Source organism: Xyrauchen texanus, chromosome 44 (genome assembly GCF_025860055.1).
Source record: "Xyrauchen texanus isolate HMW12.3.18 chromosome 44, RBS_HiC_50CHRs, whole genome shotgun sequence".
NCBI lineage: Eukaryota > Metazoa > Chordata > Actinopteri > Cypriniformes > Catostomidae > Xyrauchen > Xyrauchen texanus.
In genome coordinates, this window is record NC_068319.1 from 7,101,997 (window position 1) to 7,125,800 (window position 23,804).

At 41.9% G+C, this 23,804-nt stretch overlaps 2 protein-coding genes and 1 pseudogene across 2 annotated transcripts; all 3 read right to left on the minus strand.

Moving 5' to 3' along the window:
• Positions 1-1,719: 1,719 nt before the first annotated feature.
• LOC127636351 (trace amine-associated receptor 13c-like) lies at positions 1,720-7,086 on the minus strand (annotated as a pseudogene).
• An 8-nt stretch (positions 7,087-7,094) lies between these two features.
• LOC127636352 (trace amine-associated receptor 13c-like) lies at positions 7,095-9,370 on the minus strand. The gene is made up of 2 exons (XM_052116803.1): positions 8,378-9,370; positions 7,095-7,136 (listed from the first exon to the last, which is right to left on the minus strand). The coding sequence occupies exons 1-2, from the start codon at positions 9,359-9,361 to the stop codon at positions 7,095-7,097; spliced, it is 1,026 nt and encodes a 341-aa protein (XP_051972763.1). The 5' UTR covers positions 9,362-9,370.
• A 2,566-nt stretch (positions 9,371-11,936) lies between these two features.
• Positions 11,937-14,319, minus strand: LOC127636353 (trace amine-associated receptor 13c-like). The gene is made up of 2 exons (XM_052116805.1): positions 13,327-14,319; positions 11,937-11,978 (listed from the first exon to the last, which is right to left on the minus strand). The coding sequence occupies exons 1-2, from the start codon at positions 14,308-14,310 to the stop codon at positions 11,937-11,939; spliced, it is 1,026 nt and encodes a 341-aa protein (XP_051972765.1). The 5' UTR covers positions 14,311-14,319.
• Between the last annotated feature and the right edge of the window lie 9,485 nt (positions 14,320-23,804).

Below are 23,804 nucleotides of genomic sequence, written 5' to 3' on the forward strand. Positions count from 1 at the left end.
TATTTATTTACTTGGGACCGCTCCTGATGCATCCCTGGCAAAACAATCCCTATTGTATTTTATTTTATTTTATACCTAATAGCTGAATCCCTAACTGCCTGATTCACTAAGCTCGGGGTACCACTATCTGAGGTGGAAGAGATAGAGCAGGTTTACGGTGCCACTGGACCTCCCGTCCAGGGACGCACTCTGCCGGGGTGGTGCTACACCAGTGCCCACCTGGGCCCCCCACAGAGCACGCTTCACTTGCGCTGTTTGCTGTTTTAACCCTTAACAGCTCTCTCAGCAACTTCTTATACTTTCAATAGTATAATTAAATTACTCTTCACTCGCCTCGTCGGAGTGAAGCTCTCCCGCTCCCCTTCAAAATCTCTTCCAGTCAGACAGCCCTAACAATTAATAAAAGCTTCCTACCTTGTTGCTGATTTGCCAGAGATGTCACCACGGAGTGATTGCCCGCCGAATCCTCCACCAAACTGTTAGGGGTATAACAGTCATGACCCGGACCAGATATGGAGACAGTAGACCAGGAGTTGAGAAGTTCAATTAAAGAATCAAAAATTTACTGAAGTATAGTCTGCAGTGAAATTGGTAGAGCCAGTGGCAAAGTCTCACGAGGAGATCGAAAGCCAACTCGTACCTTACACAAAATCTTACATCAATTATACCATTTGCAAGGACGTACATTCCATTATTTTACTCCTGACTGGCTAAAAGACCATAAAGTCACAACATATAGACAGCTATGCGGCCTATCAACATTAATCAGCGCACTTGTCGTCCGAGCCCGAGATTTACATCTGAAGTGACCTCGCAGATGGTCGCGGGGCGTCTTCGAGTCGGCCTGGTGTGCATCCCTGGGTTCAAAACCTGGGTAGAGGGTCAAACGCACACACAAAACACTGACGAACGACAGTTCTTCTCTGGGCACAAGAGAGCCAGAGCAAAACGTTATCAGGCCATTTAAACCAAAACAGAGAGATAAAATATTCACTCCTCGGGCAGAGTAGAGGGGTAGAAATAACATACATTTCTTCCCTAAAGAAATAATAAGAGAAAATCACACTTCTACTATTCAGGTATTATTACATAGGACTTTAAACCATATAATTAGTCATGGAAAGGTAACAATCAAACACAGAATACATCTGGAACCTATGTTTAACGCATTCTCCCTTGAGAGGCTGGAGAGCATCACAGATAAGCTTATCCCCAAAAGACCTTCAGCCTACGTGCAGGACAGAGAGAAAGACTCTGGAATGTTCCTAAAAGAGACTAGTTAGCATTCAACACACATATGATTCAAAGTATATTTCAGTTATGCATAAGAAAATAGAATTGATTATGTGATCATGCATATAGTTAATTCATCACTTTATTAAAGAAGTGAAGCAACAGAATACAGATAGATATTGATATAAAAGGATATATATATATATATATATATATATATATATATATATATATATATATATATATCTCTGAAGAGACAAGGGATTTTGACCCTCACCCTTCAATTTCTTTTAGCTTCTTTCATCACTTTGTTAATCATTAAGCTGCAGACTGACATAGAGGGATTTATGACTTAAACCCCCATATAAGAAAACTGACAATATTTTACTGTGGTTTATTTTATTTTGGTACATTTACATAAACAATTAAATAAATTAATGAATATATAAATCATGAGTCCTGTTTTTTTTTTTTTTCCAACCAAAATTAAGCTGGCTGCAATATTTTAAGAGTTAGAATATGTTTAACTGATATTCGAAACCAAGGGTAAAATAAAGCATAGATAAGAGGATTCAGACCTGAATTAATATATAAAATCCACAATAGAATATAGGCTGTAGTGGAAGACAATTCTGTGTTGTCTATTAAAGTCAAAATAAAGTATGGAATCCAGCAAAACATATAAACGGTCACAATGATTCCTAATGTTAGAGCAGCCTTGCTCTCAGATTTCCTCCTCACAGAACCTTCAGTTACACATTTTCCAGCCTTTACCATTGAGTTTATAACCTTCACTTGCTGTTGTGCAGCATAAAATATCCTCAAATATGAAGTTATGATGACGGTACAGGGAAATAAGAAAGACATGAACAAATCAGTGATTTTCCAGCCAAAAATCAGAAGGTTACAATTTCCATAACATGCAAATGTTCTGTTTGACATACTGATAACAAATGCAAAGATATAAACGAAAGAGCAAAACCAGCAAATGTATACAATAATTAAGGTTCTAGTCATGGTTATTTTATGTGGGTACTGTAAAGGGTGACACACAGCTAAATAACGATCAACAACAATTAAAACTAAATTACTGAGAGATGCTGAGAAGCACAGACCAAAGATGATTGAAAACAGTCTGCAGAAAGTGTGTCCATAATACCAACATGTCTCAATTAGTTTTATAGCCTCAATGGGCATGACAATAAGTCCAATAAGCAGGTCGGCCACAGCCAGAGAGAGAATGAGCAGGTTGGTTGGAGTGTGGAGCTTCTTGAAGTGAGAGATGGAGATGATCACAAGCAGATTCAGAAAAACAGTCCATGCTGACAGCAATGAAAAAAACACATACATTATATTGTATTCATGTATAGACCGTTTTCCCTTGATGCATGATGAGTTAATTGCTGGAAAGCAATATTGAGTCTCATGATCCTCAGTCTCATAGGCCTCCTGCTCCTAAGTCTCCTCCTGCTGGAAGTTTGTTCTGCTCTCCTTTTTGTCTTTTTTTTTTTTCATTTATATAATCTTTAGCCCACCTTTCTCACACCCACTTTGATTCAACATAATGACATCGTATTTTTTAATCATGTAGTTTAATTTCCAAGATAAGTACACCAACAAAAGTTTTGCAGATTCTGTCTTGGTCAGCCAATTCCAATAATTACCAAAAACATGTTTTTATACCATTGAAGTCAAATCTGGATTGATGTTTAAGAGTTTAGAACTATAGCACAAGGGAAGATTTTCTGAGAATGACTTAAATTTCAGTCCTGCACACAAGTGATATGAACTATTATTATGGTGTTTTTTTTGTCCTTTTTGGAGCTTTACAGCCTCAGTAACGATTCACCGTCAATGTATGTAAACAAAAAAGCATCCAGTTCATCAGCTGAACAGCTCCTTTGTGCTCCAAAGAAGACATTGAATAGGTTTGGAATGACTTAAAACCCTATGGGGTCGACGGACGTGCCGGCGCGTCCTGCTGGATTACAGCGGAAACTACATAAAATTCTCCATCATTTTGGCACATACAGATAATTGTAAGACATCATTAGAGACTATAAAGGGTTTACTTTGAATTGTTTGCATTCACAATAACAACAAAATCTTGTGCTTTTGTAAAATAAAGAAAATAAGAAGGGTGAGCCTTCAGTCTCTGTGTTCACGAGCATATTTCAGAATCACGTCACTAAAATGAACTGAAACTCCGTGAATACTTATCACACAAACATGAAACATATGTCTAAAGAAAGCTTAAAATGTCAATTCAATTAAAACAATTCAAATATACATTAAATATTCTCCTGCAATGTAATTGGTATGAAACAAAGCGATGTACAATTTTTCCTGCCTCAGCGAATTATCTCTAATGTGATCACATCCACGGGCAGAGGGTGCCATTAATACGCTAATGTGCTGAGACGATCAATGCAAATGGTAAACTCCCCCTACTGTGTCTTAAAAACAAAGTTCATTCACTTTTCTGCGTATTTGGAAGATCGCACAATACACAAGTGAGAAAACTCCTGGATAGTGACGAAGAGTTTCCTCAGAAGATGAACGTTTGTATTTTGAAGAGAGACTTGATTCAGCCGAGGATACAATTTCGGACGAGTAAGTCATTTAGTTTTAATTAGTTGACATGCTACTTTATATAAACATGCACATATTTTACTAGTGGGACTGTTTCCAGACTTGCCAGCCAGGATTCAGAATATTGAAATTTGAAATATGTCCTAATAAGCAAGTTTTAGTTACATTTAAATGCTGTTTTGGCTAAAGCAGGTATTTAAATTGTATGCTGTATGATATAAATATGATATGTAATATGATAGAAAAATAATATGATAATTTAACTAGTGTTTATGCTGCCTCATTATCATCAACAAAGCTTGTGCTTGCAAATATGTGTTCAGGTTAAATGAGTAAAATGCCCATATTAGAAAATCAGTATATTATAATGAAATATCATTATAATATCTGATATCTGAAATATCATGTGACACTGAAGACTGCAGTAATGATGCTGACAATTCAGCTTTGATCACAAATTGCATTTTACAATATATTCAAATAGGGAACTGAATAGGGAAAATTTACAGGGAACTGTTGAGGAGAGAGAGTGAGAATGAAACGGGCAAGCACTTTAACATTATGAGTTCAAACGTGTCTGCTGCACCACTGCTATGCGGACCGTTGAAAACGAGACTGTGTTGCACACTATTATTGTAGTAACACGGTGGCACGTAACAACAACACAAACTGTGGCTGGACGTTTACATGTCTCAGTCGCTTCACGTGCAAGCAGGCGATTTTCAGCGACCTCAAGAAAGATATCGGACAAACAGAAAAATTATTGGCAGATGCAATAATGAAAAAAGTCTCTGGGATATATCGGCCTCTGTGATATATCGGTCAACCACTACGACTGTTTAGACTAAGAGTAAATAGCCTCTGCCTTTATTTCAGCCTGACTGAAGCATTATTTTTTTTAAATGAAATGACATGGTTCATTACACTTATTGCTGCAATTGTGTCGTGAAATGTCCATTAAGGGGCAGTAAAAGCAAGTTAAATATTATACAAAAAGATTATGTTTTTTAAGGTAAATGCTTTACTGCATTTCCCCCAGTGAGCCTTCTTGTACAGGTGAATTGCAAGGTCAGGGAGGACGAGGAACAAGTAATTCTGATGGCCCCCTACTGGCCCACTCGGATTTGGTTCTCGGATCTTGTGCTCCTCGCAACAGCCCCTCCCTTGCGAAATCCCCTGAGGAAGGACCTTCTTTCTCAGGGACGGGCACACTCTGGTATCTGGCTGGCGCGGCTTGCTCCCATGCTTTGCATGTCGCCTTGTTCCCTCCTTCGGGGTGTAGGGAACCAGAAGGTTATGACGATTTTATGGGGCGTTGGGGAAGGGTATGTGCAGTCTGACGTGGCCTGTCGCTATGGCATACAACTGCCTGCCCGCTTCTGCATCAGCAACGCACATACACGGTTCAGCGCATGGCGTGATTAAATATGGACCCTTAGTGTCGCTTCTTCGACACAATGTAAAGTGAGCGACAGACAGGGAACGTCTAGGTAACTCCTGTAACCTCTGTTCCTCTCAGCCACATCGCTGAACCGAGCCACTGTTACGCAGACAGCAACTCTAAACAGATAAACAGCAACTATTTATTACTGATTAACTATTTTCAAAGCATTCAAAGCATAAAATGTCAAATGTATTATTCGAGAGTTTATGTGTGAAGCTACTTCATGCAGCAAGTTGAATTTAGTTGTTTATGACATCTTTATTGTAAAGTTTTTATTTTATTTTTACCACTGGGTAATTTATGCACATATTGTTATTGACATTTCGAAGGACCATTCTGTTAAACTTAAAGGAATAGTTCACCCAAAAATGTTAATTCTCGTATGATTTACTCACCTTTAATCCACCACAGATGTGTGTCTTTCTTTCTTTCTTCAGCAGAGCCGAAATGAAGAATTTTATAAGCACATTTCAGCTCTGTATGTCTATACAATTCAAGTGAATGGGTGCCAGCTGTTTGACTGTCCAAAAGGCCTCCAAGCACAAAAGTAATCCACACGACTCTAGTTGTTCAATTAATGTCTTCTGTAGCAAATCGATAAGCTTGTTTAAGAAAGAAATCGATAATTAAAATGTTTTTTAACTTTAAATCGTTACTTCTTGCCAGCGCTTGCAACAACTCTTGCGTGATGTTCATTTTCTATTGGGACACTTCTGACTTCCCTCACTTACATCATGCAACAGCTTCGTAATGCATCGACTAATGGCAGGAAGCATTTTTTTTAAGTTTTAATTGTCGATTTGATTTCTACACAAACCTTTTGCTTCAGAAGACATTAATTGATAGACTGGAGTCATGTGGATTACATTTATGCTGCCTAAATATGCATTTTGGACTGTCAAACAGCTGGCACCCATTCACGTATGGACATATAGAACTGAGATGTGCTTATAAAAATCTTCATTTCAATTCTGCTGTAGAAGGAAAGACATAGCCACTCAAGCCACTCTTCTGCATCTGCTGCTGCGAGGCGGCTTAATGACACATTCTAATTGTAGGTGCACGAGCAGCGTGCAGAACTCCCTCGCATTGTGCCGTTTTCCACTAATAAACTATGTCCATGTTAAATGGCTTTAATATTAGCATTGGGCTTTTCCAGTGTCAAAACTTGAGATGTAACTCCTCAGCTAGTAATTATTTCTACTGTGTTGACTCTTTTGTATGTATTTACCCAAAAAAGTTAGCAGATAGAGTCATAAAGAAATCTCAGTATAGGCTAATATTTCTTGAGATTGGGATAATTTTAGATAAAACTAAACTAAATTGAAAGAACAATTTGAAACTGAAGTACAGCCTTGTCCAAAAGTATTGGCAGTGACATACATTTTGTGTTTCACATTTTCTGCTTCAGTTGTTGTGGTGTTGATTCACATTTTTCTAGATTATTGTGCAGAGTGATCAAATGCATTTTAAATAATTGCAAAAAGATTTATCACAAAAACCCAAATTTCACGTTTTTTTGGTCCTGGCACAAAATTACCAGCTAACATCATTTCACTAACATATCAGCAGCACCTGGGAAAGTGTGAAAGAGTACTAGTCAGGTGAAATCACTCTATCATACTGTCTGGATTATAAGAGCAGACTGATTGCTATAAAATGAGGGAAAAAGTGCTTCCAATCATTGTGTTCTTGTTAGCCATGGCTACCTATAAAGAAAGACATGCAGCCATCATTGCTTTGCATCAAAATGGCCTCACATGCAAGGACATTGCTACAAAGAATATTGCACCTGAAAGAGCCATTTACCGGATCATCATGAACTTTAAGGAGAGAGGTTCAAGTGCAGTGAAGAAGGCTTCAGGACGTCCCAGAGTGTCCAGCAAGTGCAAGGACTGTCTAATCCTGAAACGTCAGCTACGGAATCGTGTCACCACCAGTGCAGAGCTTGCTCAATATTGGCAGCAGGTTGGTGTGAGTGCATCTGCACGCACAGTGAGGCGAAGACGTTTGGACAATGGCCTGGTGTCAAGAAGGGCATCAAAGAAGCCACTTCTCTCCAAGAAAAAAATCAAGGACAGACTGAAATTCTGCAGGAAGTACAAGGATTGGACAGCAGAAGACTGGTGGAAAGTTATTTTCTCTGATGAAGCCCATTTCCGACTGTTTGGGACATCTGGAATATCGATAGTCCGGAGAAGAAAAGGTGAACGCTACCATGAGTCCTGTGTCGTGCCAACAGTGAAACATCATGAGACCATCCATGTGTGGTGTTGCTTTTCATCCAAGTGGGCTTTCTCACAATTCTGTCCAAAAACACTGCCATGAACAAATAATGGTATCAAGACATCCTGCCAGAGCAACTTCTCCCAATGATCCAGGAGCAATTTGGTGATGATCCGTGCATTTTCCAGCATGATGGAGCACCATATCACAAGGCAAGAGTGATAATGAAGTGGCTCGGAGGGGCAAATCCCCAGATCTTAATCCCATAGAGAACCTGTGGTCAATCCTCAAAAGGCGAGTGGACAAGCAGAAGCCAACAAATTGTGATCAACTCCAAGCACTAATAAGGCAAGAATGGATCGCCATCAGTCAGGATTTGGCCCAGAAGCTGATATCCAGCATGCCAGAGTGAATTGCAGAGGTTATGAAGAACAAGGGTCAATGCTGTAAATATTGACTCTTTGCATACATTGAATGTTTTTGCCAATAAAAGCCTTTAAATCTTAAGAAATGCTTATCATTGTTTTCCAGTATACCATAGAAACATGTGAAAAAATAATCTACAAATACTGCAAATAATACAAATACCACCAAGGGGTCTTTGGCCTGAAAAAGGTTGAAAACTCCTGATATAAGAGAAAACTGACACTACTTTTACTGTTGAAGTTTTTATATTGTTATATTGTTAACTGTCCAAACAGCGATTTGAAACATTCCAAATTTAGACATACAGAATTTCTAAAAAGGAATTAGTCTTGAATGAATAATAATAATTTGTAGTAAACACATTGAAAAACATCTGTGAGGAAACAATACCTGTAAATCATGATTTATAATTATTATTAAGGTCAAGTCCAACATAAATTATGTTGTCTTAAATATTTTAAGGGTTAGAATATGTTTAACTGATATTTTAAACCAGGGGTAAAATAAAGCATAGATAAGAGGATTCAGACCTGAATTAATATAAGTAATCCACAATAGAATATAGGCTGTAGTTGAAGCCATTTCTGTGTTGTCTATTAAAGTCAAAATAAAGTATGGAATCCAGCAAAAAATATAAACTGTCACAATGATTCCTAATGTTAGAGCAGCCTTGCTCTCAGATTTCCTCCTCACAGAACCTTCAGTTACACATTTTCCACTTTTAGACAGAGAGTTTATAACTTTCACTTGCTGTTGTGCAACATAAAATATCCTCAAATATAAAGTTATGATGACGGTACAGGGAAATAAGAACGACATGAACAAATCAGTGATTTTCCAGGCAAAACTAATCATAAGTGTACATGCTCCATAACATGAATATTTTCTGTTTGACATACTGATAACTATTGCAATGATATAAGCAAAAGAGCAAAACCAGCAAATGTATACAATAATTAAGGTTCTAGTCATGGTTATTTTCTGTGGGTACAGTAAAGGGTGACACACAGCCACATAACGATCAACAGCAATTAAAACTAAATTACTGAGAGATGCTACGAAACACAGACCAAAAATGATGAAAAACAGTCTGCAGAAAGTGTCTCCAAAGTACCAACAGGTCTCAATCAGTTTTGTAGCCTCAATGGGCATGACAATAAGTCCAATAAGCAGGTCGGCCACAGCCAGAGAGAGAATGAGCAGGTTGGTTGGAGTGTGGAGCTTCTTGAAGTGAGAGATGGAGATGATCACCAACAGGTTCAGAAACACAGTCCATGCTGACAGCAATGAAAAAAACACATACATGATATTGTATTCATGTGTGGAACGTTTTCCCTTGATACATGATGAGTTAATTGCAGGAAAGCAGTATTGAGTCTCATGATCCTCTGTCTCATAGGCCATGAGTAAGCCTCTTTCTGTTAGGACTTTTTTCTCCATATTTTCCTTTCTTTTATACAGTATCTGGATCAGACTACCCAACCCATCTACCACCCACCCACTAATGCTACAGAATTTGCATTTTCTTTTTAATTGAAACAAAAATGAATTGGCCAAGTACTTTTTAAATATTTAAAATGATGAACACTTCAGCTGAATGTGTTACAGTATATTCTACATTGTATTCATTCACTTTTTGCATGATGAGTTAAAGGCAGGAAAGCAGTATTGAGTCGTGTGATACTCTGTCTTATTGGCCATGAATACATTTTCTCCTGTTAGAAGTTTCTTTCTGTTCTCATGCTTGTATTCACATTTAAATAGTGTCTGGCCCACCCATGTAACACCCATTCTGATGCTGCATAATATTAATGTAAACATGTAAATGTAAAAAAAACATATTTTATTACCTTCATTTCCTTTGAAAAGGTATTTTCCTCCTTACTTGCCAGTTCTGAAGAAGTACAGAGAATAATCTTACTGTCAATAACAGGTTGTAAATATAATCTATGGATTGTTCTGTTATTGGGGTCTCATGTACAGTACTACTCAGTTACCCCAACATTAATTTATAAATGTTCGTTTTAGTTTCAGTAATTATGTCAACATTGTTGTTTAGGTAGCTGTGACCTGACCTTATGACCTCTGGCCTTCATCTACCACATATACAGATGGTCTTTATTTTTCATGGATTTTAATGGCGTATATGTAGCATCATGTATGTAGATATTTGTGTGAAGGCATGTGAATGAATCTCTGCTCCAAGATTACATTATCAAAGCACCTGTGTCCTCTATTTGCTGCTGCATGCACAAGGTGCTCATGATTTCAAGCAGGGGGCAATAAAAGACTTTTGCCATTGCTGTGTGGCTGTAACTAAGGCTATCACTGTCAATATTTTTGGTTATCCATAAATCTGACATTTCTTATGATGATTAATAAAGTAATCGTAAAAAATATTTAATAGCTCAGATTGTTGAAGTGAAGCCACTTTTGGCTAAAATGTGTTCATTAGCCTAGGTTTTTATGTACACTATGTTTCAAAGATAACAACAACAAAATGACGGCGTAAACAATATCTAAAGCCAACAGACACCCAAAGCAGATCTATAATATTAAAATGTATACAGTATAATTCCAGCTGACATCCAGGTTTTCCCAACATCTTTTTAATGCAAAATCTACTTTTTCATTGACCACATTTACATGCATTTAAGAAAGTGGGTCATTCCATGGTTTTCTTTTTAGAAAGCGGCATTTTGAAATATCATGTAAAAGAGAACAGTGATTCCCTTACGCCCTTTAAGGGATTAAGACAAAGCCGTTTAACACACCTAGGTTTCTTACAGAGAAACCGATAATTAAAATGTTTTTTAACTTTAAATCGTTACTTCTTGCCAGCGCTGGGATACTTTTTTAAATTACCTAACTCTTGCGTGATGTTCATTTTCTATTGGGACACTTCTGACTTCCCTCACTTACATCATGCAACAGCTTCGTAATGCATCGACTAATGGCAGGAAGCATTTTTTTTAAGTTTTAATTGTCGATTTGATTTCTACACAAACCTTTTGCTTCAGAAGACATTAATTGATAGACTGGAGTCATGTGGATTACATTTATGCTGCCTAAATATGCATTTTGGACTGTCAAACAGCTGGCACCCATTCACGTATGGACATATAGAACTGAGATGTGCTTATAAAAATCTTCATTTCAATTCTGCTGTAGAAGGAAAGACATAGCCACTCAAGCCACTCTTCTGCATCTGCTGCTGCGAGACGCTTAATGACACATTCTAATTGTAGGTGCACGAGCAGCGTGCAGAACTCCCTCGCATTGTGCCGTTTTCCACTAATAAACTATGTCCATGTTAAATGGCTTTAATATTAGCATTGGGCTTTTCCAGTGTCAAAACTTGAGATGTAACTCCTCAGCTAGTAATTATTTCTACTGTGTTGACTCTTTTGTATGTATTTATCCAAAAAAGTTAGCAGATAGAGTCATAAAGAAATCTCAGTATAGGCTAATATTTCTTGAGATTGGGATAATTTTAGATAAAACTAAACTAAATTGAAAGAACAATTTGAAAATGAAGTACAGCCTTGTCCAAAAGTATTGGCAGTGACATACATTTTGTGTTTCACATTTTCTGCTTCAGTTGTTGTGGTGTTGATTCACATTTTTCTAGATTATTGTGCAGAGTGATCAAATGCATTTTAAATAATTGCAAAAAGATTTATCACAAAAAACCAAATTTCACGTTTTTTTGGTCCTGGCACAAAATTACCAGCTAACATCATTTCACTAACATATCAGCAGCACCTGGGAAAGTGTGAACGAGTACTAGTCAGGTGAAATCACTCTATCATACTGTCTGGATTATAAGAGCAGACTGATTGCTATAAAATGAGGGAAAAAGTGCTTCCAATCATTGTGTTCTTGTTAGCCATGGCTACCTATAAAGAAAGACATGCAGCCATCATTGCTTTGCATCAAAATGGCCTCACATGCAAGGACATTGCTACAAAGAATATTGCACCTGAAAGAGCCATTTACCGGATCATCATGAACTTTAAGGAGAGAGGTTCAAGTGCAGTGAAGAAGGCTTCAGGACGTCCCAGAGTGTCCAGCAAGCGCAAGGACTGTCTCCTCCTGAAACGTCAGCTACGGAATCGTGTCACCACCAGTGCAGAGCTTCCTCAATATTGGCAGCAGGTTGGTGTGAGTGCATCTGCACGCACAGTGAGGCGAAGACGTTTGGACAATGGCCTGGTGTCAAGAAGGGCATCAAAGAAGCCACTTCTCTCCAAGAAAAAAATCAAGGACAGACTGAAATTCTGCAGGAAGTACAAGGATTGGACAGCAGAAGACTGGTGGAAAGTTATTTTCTCTGATGAAGCCCATTTCCGACTGTTTGGGACATCTGGAATATCGATAGTCCGGAGAAGAAAAGGTGAACGCTACCATGAGTCCTGTGTCGTGCCAACAGTGAAACATCATGAGACCATCCATGTGTGGTGTTGCTTTTCATCCAAGTGGGCTTTCTCACAATTCTGTCCAAAAACACTGCCATGAACAATTAATGGTATCAAGACATCCTGCCAGAGCAACTTCTCCCAATGATCCAGGAGCAATTTGGTGATGATCCGTGCATTTTCCAGCATGATGGAGCACCATATCACAAGGCAAGAGTGATAATGAAGTGGCTTGGAGGGGCAAATCCCCAGATCTTAATCCCATAGAGAACCTGTGGTCAATCCTCAAAAGGCGAGTGGACAAGCAGAAGCCAACAAATTGTGATCAACTCCAAGCACTAATAAGGCAAGAATGGATCGCCATCAGTCAGGATTTGGCCCAGAAGCTGATATCCAGCATGCCAGAGTGAATTGCAGAGGTTATGAAGAACAAGGGTCAATACTGTAAATATTGACTCTTTGCATACATTGAATGTTTTTGCCAATAAAAGCCTTTAAATCTTAAGAAATGCTTATCATTGTTTTCCAGTATACCATAGAAACATGTGAAAAAATAATCTACAAATACTGCAAATAATACAAATACCACCAAGGGGTCCTTGGCCTGAAAAAGGTTGAAAACTCCTGATATAAGAGAAAACTGACACTACTTTTACTGTTGAAGTTTTTATATTATTACATATATATTACAAATGGCAGAAATCAATGATTATATACTGTTTACCTATTTAATTTGCCTATAATTTATCTCTGTTTGGCCTGCAGTTCTCATGATTCTATGGGTTTATCAATAACTGTCCAAACAACGATTTGAAACATTCCAAATTTAGACATACAGAATTTCTAAAAAGGAATTAGTCTTGAATGAATAATAATAATTTGTAGTAAACACATTGAAAAACATCTGTGAGGAAACAATACCTGTAAATCATGAGTTATAATTATTATTAAGGTCAAGTCCAACATAAATTATGTTGTCTTAAATATTTTAAGGGTTAGAATATGTTTAACTGATATTTTAAACCAGGGGTAAAATAAAGCATAGATAAGAGGATTCAGACCTGAATTAATATAAGTAATCCACAATAGAATATAGGCTGTAGTTGAAGCCATTTCTGTGTTGTCTATTAAAGTCAAAATAAAGTATGGAATCCAGCAAAAAATATAAACTGTCACAATGATTCCTAATGTTAGAGCAGCCTTGCTCTCAGATTTCCTCCTCACAGAACCTTCAGTTACACAATTTCCACTTTTAAACAGAGAGTTTATAACTTTCACTTGCTGTTGTGCAACATAAAATATCCTCAAATATAAAGTTATGATGACGGTACAGGGAAATAAGAAAGACATGAACAAATCAGTGATTTTCCAGGCAAAACTAATCATAAGTGTACATGCTCCATAACATGAATATATTCTGTTTGACATACTGATAACTATTGCAATGATATAAGCAAAAGAGCAAAACCAGCAAATGTATACAATAATTAAGGTTCTAGTCATGGTTATTTTCTGTGGGTACAGTAAAGGGTGACACACAGCCACATAACGATCAACAGCAATTAAAACTAAATTACTGAGAGATGCTGAGAAGCACAGACCAAAAATGATGAAAAACAGTCTGCAGAAAGTGTCTCCAAAGTACCAACAGGTCTCAATCAATTTTGTAGCCTCAATGGGCATGACAATAAGTCCAATAAGCAGGTCGGCCACAGCCAGAGAGAGAATGAGCAGGTTGGTTGGAGTGTGGAGCTTCTTGAAGTGAGAGATGGAGATGATCACCAACAGGTTCAGAAACACAGTCCATGCTGACAGCAATGAAAAAAACACATACATGATATTGTATTCATGTGTGGAACGTTTTCCCTTGATACATGATGAGTTAATTGCAGGAAAGCAGTATTGAGTCTCATGATCCTCTGTCTCATTGGCCATGAGTAAGCCTCTTTCTGTTAGGACTTTGTTCTCCATATTTTCCTTTCTTTTATACAGTATCTGGATCAGACTACCCAACCCATCTACCACCCACCCACTAATGCTACAGAATTTGCATTTTCTTTTTAATTGAAACAAAAATGAATTGGCCAAGTACTTTTTAAATATTTAAAATGATGAACACTTCAGCTGAATGTGTTACAGTATATTCTACATTGTATTCATTCACTTTTTGCATGATGAGTTAAAGGCAGGAAAGCAGTATTGAGTCGTGTGATACTCTGTCTTATTGGCCATGAATACATTTTCTCCTGTTAGAAGTTTCTTTCTGTTCTCATGCTTGTATTCACATTTAAATAGTGTCTGGCCCACCCATGTAACACCCATTCTGATGCTGCATAATATTAATGTAAACATGTAAATGTAAAAAAACATATTTTATTACCTTCATTTCCTTTGAAAAGGTATTTTCCTCCTTACTTGCCAGTTCTGAAGAAGTACAGAGAATAATCTTACTGTCAATAACAGGTTGTAAATATAATCTATGGATTGTTCTGTTATTGGGGTCTCATGTACAGTACTACTCAGTTACCCCAACATTAATTTATAAATGTTCGTTTTAGTTTCAGTAATTATGTCAACATTGTTGTTTAGGTAGCTGTGACCTGACCTTATGACCTCTGGCCTTCATCTACCACATATACAGATGGTCTTTATTTTTCATGGATTTTAATGGCGTATATGTAGCATCATGTATGTAGATATTTGTGTGAAGGCATGTGAATGAATCTCTGCTCCAAGATTACATTATCAAAGCACCTGTGTCCTCTATTTGCTGCTGCATGCACAAGGTGCTCATGATTTCAAGCAGGGGGCAATAAAAGACTTTTGCCATTGCTGTGTGGCTGTAACTAAGGCTATCACTGTCAATATTTTTGGTTATCCATAAATCTGACATTTCTTATGATGATTAATAAAGTAATCGTAAAAAATATTTAATAGCTCAGATTGTTGAAGTGAAGCCACTTTTGGCTAAAATGTGTTCATTAGCCTAGGTTTTTATGTACACTATGCTTCAAAGATAACAACAACAAAATGACGGCGTAAACAATATCTAAAGCCAACAGACACCCAAAGCAGATCTATAATATTAAAATGTATGCAGTATAATTCCAGCTGACATCCAGGTTTTCCCAACATCTTTTTAATGCAAAATCTACTTTTTCATTGACCACATTTACATGCACTTAAGAAAGTGGGTCATTCCATGGTTTTCTTTTTAGAAAGCGGCATTTTGAAATATCATGTAAAAGAGAACAGTGATTCCCTTACGCCCTTTAAGGGATTAAGACAAAGCCGTTTAACACACCTAGGTTTCTTACAGAGAATGCTGCTGCTTATGTTTCCATGTAAACACATAAGCGGCATTCTAGCAGGTTTTTGAAGAGTGCGCATGTGCATGGAACAGACGGAATAACAAACGTCATAGGATGGAGCCCAACAACAAGTCAACAAAACATTTCTGGGGCTGCGTTCCATTTCCCTTTTAACATCGACTCCCTAATCACTTCCCTCAGGGGAATCCCCACCACATTTTTGGAAGTCCATTCCACTTTGTTCAGTGAGCAATGAAAGTTTCTACTGACAGACCCTCAACTCCTCGATTTTGACAGAGGGAGCGAGCCTACTCTGATGTACAATTCAGGCAGCTCCATATACCACAATGCAACTCAATTGTAATGTGACAGCATATCGAGCTTCATTAACCCCACCCCCACACAACTCTAATATCTATTGAAAGTGAATTTAGGTCAATTAAGCAGTTTAGAAAAGTTATATTGAGATTTAACGGCATAATACTTGTAGCTGCCTTAAACTATCTTGTCAACAGTAATAGCCTATGTGTTCATTCTTATGTTTCCATTTTCATAATACTTGATTAATCCTAACAATTAATTGTAATAAAAATAAAATGAAACATGTGAGATTTATACAAGCCTCTGAAATTACACCTAAACTTTACCTGAATCTGTGGTTGCTTCAATCTCTGAAACCGTTGTTTTCTCAGGTGCATAAATCACTTTAAATCACTTGGAGTGGTGGTGGTGTAGTGGGCTAAAGCACATATCTGTTAATCAAAAGGTCGCTGGTTCAAGCCCCACGGCCACCACCATTGTGTCCTTGAGCAAGTCACTTAACTCCAGGTTGCTCCGGGGGGATTGTCCCTGAAAAAAGTGCACTGTAAGTCGCTTTGGATAAAAGCGTCTGCCAAATGCATAAATGTAAATGTAAATGTAATCACTTAATTCCACAAATTGATATCAGCCTTCAATGTGTTTCAAGTGATCATGGGTATAGGGTGTTCCAGTTAAACCCACTGCACAGGTTCCACCAGAAGTGGGCACTCACACAACGTGAGCAATGATGTACATCCGAGTCTATGAGACAGAGGGAAGTTAGTGAGGGAAGGGCATACAAATATGAATTGGAACGCAGTCTGGGAGTACAGTGGGGAAGCACATACACTATTCAATACCCATTTATAAACACCCCTGTAAAATATTGATGGTCCCTCACTTTTGCATATATGCACTCCTACACTGAGGGTATCCCGTAATTTTATGTAAATGAAACCCCACTATTGAAGTGCAATTCTGCTGCAGGTCACGAAAGAAAGGTAAGGAAACAAACACAGCAACAACTCTGTAATATCTGGAAATACAGTGAAGCAACAGAGAAAAAAATTGTGAAGTCTTCCTTGTAAACATTTTTGTTATTTACACAAGCGTTGTGGGGAAACTCTGACACGCTGGTGTCAGGAGCACAACCTGTCCCTCAACGTCAGTAAAACCAAGGAGATTGTGGTGGACTTCAGGAGGAAAGACGGAGAACAAATCCCCATCACGATCAATGGAGCACCGGTTGAGAGAGTCAGCAGTTTCAAGTTTCTCGGTGTCCACATTACTGAGGAACTCACATGGTCCGTCCACACTGAGGCCGTTGTGAAGAAGGCTCACCAGCGCCTCTTCTTCCTGAGACGGCTGAGGAAGTTTGGAATGAGCAAAAAAAAAAAGCAATTTTTTTTATTTATTTTTACAATACACACATGGAGCATTTACATTTATGGTGTCATTGAGAGATGTTTTTACTCTCTTGCGCTGAGCTGCAGCAGTTCATAATCATCTGAAAATTACCTTCTTGGATTGTCTGGATTCAGTCAGATTTACATAGCAGAAAGTGTTTGTACATCCGTTAATGGGTGTGGAAATTTCATCAAGTCCAACAGATGCCTTTTTCATTACATTATTTTATGTTCCTTCATAAAAGCCTTTACTGCAAACAATTGTGTAGATAAACAGGTTTAGAGTGGTTTTCAATATTTCTTTTGGTGAGTTCAATGTGTCCGTGAGGTAATGAAGGGTTCAACTCCTATTTCTCTTCAGGACGCAGCATTGCAAATCGCAGTATACCAATAGTAGTGAACATACAGTGCTGTGACAAGTGGGTCTGTGAAAAGATTAAATGATGTTATGTATTTTAGGTAAAAAATGAACTACATTGTTTTTCAAATCTGAAGTGAAAAATCTCACACAGTTGACACCTCTTGTCATTATGAGCTGTCAGCCTCATCTGCAGACTGCATTACTTCCGCCTTGTTTTGGATTTGTCAATTAGGCAGTTTTCTATTTGAGTAATCAAATTAAATTGAGTAATCAGGACAGCCCCAGTCATAACTGATCTGAGATGCATTAGTAGGTCATCTATGCTGTCCAGTGGGCCGTGCTGAATGGTTCAGTAGGGTTTTGTTTTGTCATGACACTTTTAGAGTGCTTGGCTTCCCATGTAACTCAAAACTAAATAAATCGAATCGGTTACTAACGTAACCTTGGTTCTCTCTAGATGAGGGAACGAGTATTGCGTAAGCTAGCTTACACTACGGGAAAGATTCATCTTTTCTGAGATATTGAAGCCAAAATATTATCCTTAATTTTGTATCCATTGTCAACGCAGTGCGGCAGCTGCAGACCTTGAGCGGGCTAGCTAGCGAGCTCATTTGTTGCTCTGCGGCAACTGCTGCAGCCTATAGACGAGCTTGGGCGAACTCGCATCCAATGAGAGAGCGTCCGGCGCTCACTGCATCAAAGCCCGCCAAAAGGGCGTGACTAGAGTGCATATAAGCGTAGTTCGTAGGCTGGAACCCTAGTTTTCATTGAATGAAGCGAAAAATCGCTAGTGAGCGCTGAACACGGCCGGTTACGCAATACTCGTTCCCTCATCTAGAGAGAACCAAGGTTACGTTAGTAACCGATTCGTTCTCTTACGAGAGGTTCTCTCATATTGCGTAAGCTAGCTTACGCTATGGGAACCCTTTGTCAACGCCGTGCGCGCCAAGCATCCACTGCATGAGCCCCAGGGAATTAAGGGGGACCCGGGGGAGCCCTTGTGAGTGGGGAATTAATATTTGGCTGGCAAGAGTGCAGGCCAGTGTGTGCGTAGTACATAAGCACATAGACATAGCGGCAGTGCCGGTGTGTGTGGACTGTGTCCCATTAATGCAGCTCACCAGGGGAGCTGTAGCGTATTAAACCGCTAGCAGTTTAGCCTGCAGAGCGGGTACTTCCAGATTGTAAAATCTGACAAAGTTGGAGGGGGAAGCCCAGCCCGCTGCCACACATATGTCGTGAATGGAAATCCCACTGGACCATGCCTCTAGTGGAGTGAGCCTTAATGCCTAGCGGGCATGGTAGGTCTTTTGACGCGTACGCGGCAGCAATAGCGTCCACTATCCATCTGGACAGTGTCTGTTTCGAGGCGAGACCTTTGGTGCACCCTCCGAGCGAAGCGAAAGCTGCTCGGAGCTTCTGAAAGATCGCGGAGCGCGCAGTATACAATCTCAGTGCTCTGACTGGGCAAAGGAGATTGGCGTCGTGTTCGCTATCAGATGCTGGTAGCGCCGACAAGGAAATGATCTGTGCTCTGAAAGGAGTACCGACCACCTTGAGGACGTAGCTGTGTCTAGGCTTTAAAATGACCTTGGAGTCACTTGGTCCAAACTCAAGACACGCAGCACTGACAGATAGCGCGTGAAGGTCTCCCACCCGTTTAACTGATGATAGAGCAGTTAGAAAAACGGTTTTAAGTGAGAGGTGTTTCACATCCACAGATTGAAGCGGTTCGAAAGGGGGGGCTTTCATAGCTTCGAGAACTATAGAAAGGTCCCAGATAGGAACCGATGGGGGGCGCGGAGGGTTCATCCTTCTAGCTCCCCTGAGGAAGAGGATGACCAGCTCATTTTTACCCTGTGACTGGCCGTGCAGGGGTTCAGCGAACGCCGCGACGGCCGCCACATACACTTTGAGCGTGGATGGGGATCTGCCCTTATCCAGAAGCTCTTGTAAAAACACGAGCAGCGGCGACACTCCACATGTCCGTGGGTCCAGGTCTCTGTCGGTGCACCATTTTGAAAAAACAGACCATTTTGACGCATAGAGTCTTCTCGTGGAGGGGGCTCTAGCGTGTATGATGGTGTTTATTACTCCTTCTGGCAAAGCGACGGGTAGTCGTTGATCACCGACGTGTGTAGCGCCCAGCGCTCTTGGGTGGGAATGCCAGATCGTTCCGCGAGCTTGCGAGAGGAGATCTGCTCTCACTGGGATGGGCCACGGCGCTGTCAGTGACAGCTGCGTAAGCTCCGGGAACCATGTTTGATTCTCCCAGCGTGGGGCTATGAGGAGCACCGAGTGGCGCGTTTCCCTGATCCTCTGCATTACCTGACAATAGCGAGAAGGGAGGGAAGGCGTAAGCGGCGGTTGGGCCAGTCCTGGGCCAGCGCGTCCTCGCTTCGAGAAAAATATTGGGCAGTGAGAGTTCTCTTCTGGCGCTAAAGAGGTCTATCTCTGCTCTGCGAATATGTGCCATAGCGTCTGGACTGTTTGAGCGTGCAGGGACCATTCCCCTGGGGAATATTGTCTCTGGACAGTCTGTCTGGGCCGTCGTTCAGGTGGCCTGGCGCGTCGTGTCGCCCTCAGCGGCGCAGGTGGCGCTGGGACCAACTCAGTATGCGTTTAGGTCAGATGGAAGAGGTTCCTGGATCTGACACCGCCCTGGCGGTTTAGATAGGATACCACAGACCTGTTGTCGAGTGGACCAGGGCGTGGTGACCCTGAATGATCGGGAGGAAGCGCCGCGGCGTGCTCGACCGCTATCATTTCCAGACAATTTATGTGAAGGAGCTTTTCCTGAACTGACCATAGGCCAAAAACCGGAGAGCCCTCGCGGACCGCGCCCCAACCCGTGTTGGGCGCGTCTGTCGAGATGACTTTCGGCGAGATACAGCTCCGTCATCACTCCCGCTGATACCACTTCGGCCACTGTCCAGGGCTGCAGAGCTGAAATACAGGTCTGAGTCACTCTGATTGGCTGGCGGCCTGTGGCCCAAGCCCGGCGAGATGCGCGGGTGTTTAGCCAATGCTGAAGCGGGTGCATGCGCAGTAAACCCAGTTGAAGTACTGCTGCGGCTGAGGCCATGTAACCTAGCACTCTCTGAAACTTCTTCAGAGGTGTGAGGCTGTTCATCTGAAATGACGCGGCTAGTCGCTGCACACGGCGCATGTGCTGTGTAGATAAGTGAGCCGTCATTGCCACTGAGTCTAGTTCTATTCCAAGGAAGGAAATTGTCTGACTGGGCTGTAGTGAGCTCTTGGTCCAATTGACTGCAAGGCCCAAACTGTTCAGATGACTGAGGAGAACTGTCCTGTGAGACAGAAGCTCCGTATGTGATTGTGCCAAAATCAGCCAATCGTCCAAATAGTTCAGAATTCGCAAACCCTGACTCCGCAGGGAGTGCGGCGCCGCATCCATGCACTTTGTGAAAGTACGGGTGCTAAGGACAGGCCGAGCGGAAGGACGGTGTATTGATAAACCTGGCCGTCGAGGCGAATCTCAAGAATGGCCTGTGATGGGGATTTATCTGAATCTGAAAGTATGCATCTTTCAGATCGAGAGAAATAAACCAGTCCCCTGGCGCACATCTTGCGAGGAGTTTGCTGGTTGTAAGCATTTTGAGCGGTCTTTTTGCAAGCTCTTTGTTCAAAACCCTGAGATCTAATATTGGTCTGAGGCCGCCGTCTTTCTTGGGGACAAGAAAATAATGGCTGTAAAACCCGACTTCGCTCAGGGGAGGCGGCACTCTCTCTATGGCCCTTTTGCACAGAAGGTTTGCTATTTCTGAGCGAAGCATGCACGCTGCTTTCGTGTTCACAGTAGTTTCGAGCAGCTCTGAAGCGAGGAGGACGGCGATCGAACTGTAGCAAATAGCCCTGTTTTATTGTGCTTAACACCCATTCGGATATCCCTGGAATATCTTCCCATGCTTTGAAGCGTAATGTTAGAGGGTGAGTGGCCAAATCGCTCTGATTGCCGCACACAGCAGCTGAACAGAATGTGTGGCGCTTACTGTGCTTATGCTGGACTGCTCGCAGAACAGCATGGACAGGCTGTTCTGTGAGTGACTTCCGATTGAGGTGAATGGGGAAAGAGTCACGTCTGTTAAGTGATACGCAAGCATAGTCACGGGCACGGGACTTACATAAAGAGAAGTTTTTGCTGGCCGTGTGACAGAGCGGGCAGAGAATGGGCGCGCATGCGTATTCGTGGCGCATTTATTGACTCTAACACTCGAGTGATTCAGTAACCGCTTTTGAGTGTGCTCTGATGGGGACACGGAACGTGTAATGCTTGTGTGTAGAGGTGAACACTGGATTGTGGGCACATTTTCTACACATAAGGCTGGTCGGTGTGACAGAGCGGCCAGAGAATGGGTGCGCGCACGGATTAGATGGGTGCGTTTATTAACCCTAACACTCGGCGGTTCAGTAACAGCTTTATGTGAGTGTGCCGTGATAGAGGCCACGGGATGTGTAATGCTTGTGTGTAGGGGTGAACACTGGATTGTGGGCACATTTTCTACACATAAGACATGTTTGCTCTCTGGTATGGACACGGGATGTGTAATGCTTGTGTGTAGAGGTGAACACTGGGTTGTGGGCACATTTTCTACACATATGGCATGCTTGCTCTTTACCAGATTTATTTGGGTCACCGTGAAAACGGCGTTTGAGCGTAGGCAAGCGGGCGTTAACACCGGCTTGTTGGCTGCTGAATCTACCACTGTAGTAGCCTGAAGGAAGGGTTTCGTTTTGTCAACAAAGCTAGGAGGACTTCGGTTGTTCAGGTTTCAGCGCAATTCTAGTCCGAGGCCCGCGGGGGGGCGGCGGTCTGCGGCGGCTGTCTGAGTGCGATCGAGGGCGGCCGCCCTGTCGACGCTGAGAAGTCTGGCTTTGTTGAGCTGGGCGCTGTGAAGAGGCTCGTGCAGGAGGCTCACGTGGGCGGCCTGCAGAGGAGCTAGCGCGACGAGGCAGAAAGAGATTCATGGCTTGTGTGGCTTTTTGGACCTCTGAAAACCGGTCAATGATACCACTCACCGCAGAGCCAAAGAGACCGGATGGAGAGAGCGGTGCGTTGAGGAACGTAGAGCTCTGCTTCTCCCATGTCGGCTAGCGTTAGCCACAGATGCTCTCGGTCACAGTCAGCGTGGCCATGCACTTCCCTATAGCTTGGGCTGCAGCTTTGGTAGCTGGAGGGCGAGGTCCGTAGCACTCCGTATGTCTGCAACCGCCTCTGGATGCCTGCTTTCCTCATCCCACTCCCGCAGAAGGTCCGCTTGGAGGATCTGTAGGACGGCCATAGAGTGCAGAGCAGATGCAGCTTGGCCGGCGGCGGAATAGGCGCGGCCAACACAGGCGGAAGTTGTTCTGCAGGCCTTAGACGGGAGCACTGGTTTAGACCACCATCTCGCGGAGGGCGGGCAAAGGTGTGCTGCTACCGCATCCTCGACTGGAGGGATGGAAGCGTAGCCCTTCTCAGTGGCGCCGTCCACCGAAGCAAGAGAGGTGGAGATGTGGGATCGGACCCTGGCCGAGAAAGGCGCGTTCCATGATTTGGAAAGCTTCGGTGTGGAGTTCCGGCAGGAAGGGAGCGGCCCGGGTAGCGGGTGCTGCTGGCGGCGGCTCTGTAGAAAGCAGCTGTCAAGTCTGTTGGGTGCCTGCTCAAGGGGCGGTGACCACTCAAGCCCGAGGCAGTCGACGGCCTGTGTGAGGAGGCGTGTTAGTTCCCCTTCGACTCCGCCGTGGGTCCTGCTGGATTCCTGGGCCGAGGAGGAGGCGTGTGAGCCTGACCACTCCTCGCTGTCCGAAGCCATGATGGAACAGCCCTTATCCTCCGCTTCTTCGTCTGAGATGGCAGCAGAGCAGCCGCTCGGCGGCAACTGCGCGTCCCGGGTGGTGGGGAGGGTGAAGGCGCTGCTCGAGGGATGGGCTCCGGCGAGGCAATCGCTTCTACCACTGTTTCCGGCAGCCTTTGAGAGCGGTGCTTTTTTCTGCACGGCTGAACGGAAGGCGGCGCTGCGGCTTCTGTCCTGAGTGCTTCGAGTCGAGCCCGCAGGGTCGACATCGGCAGCTCCTTGCAGAGAT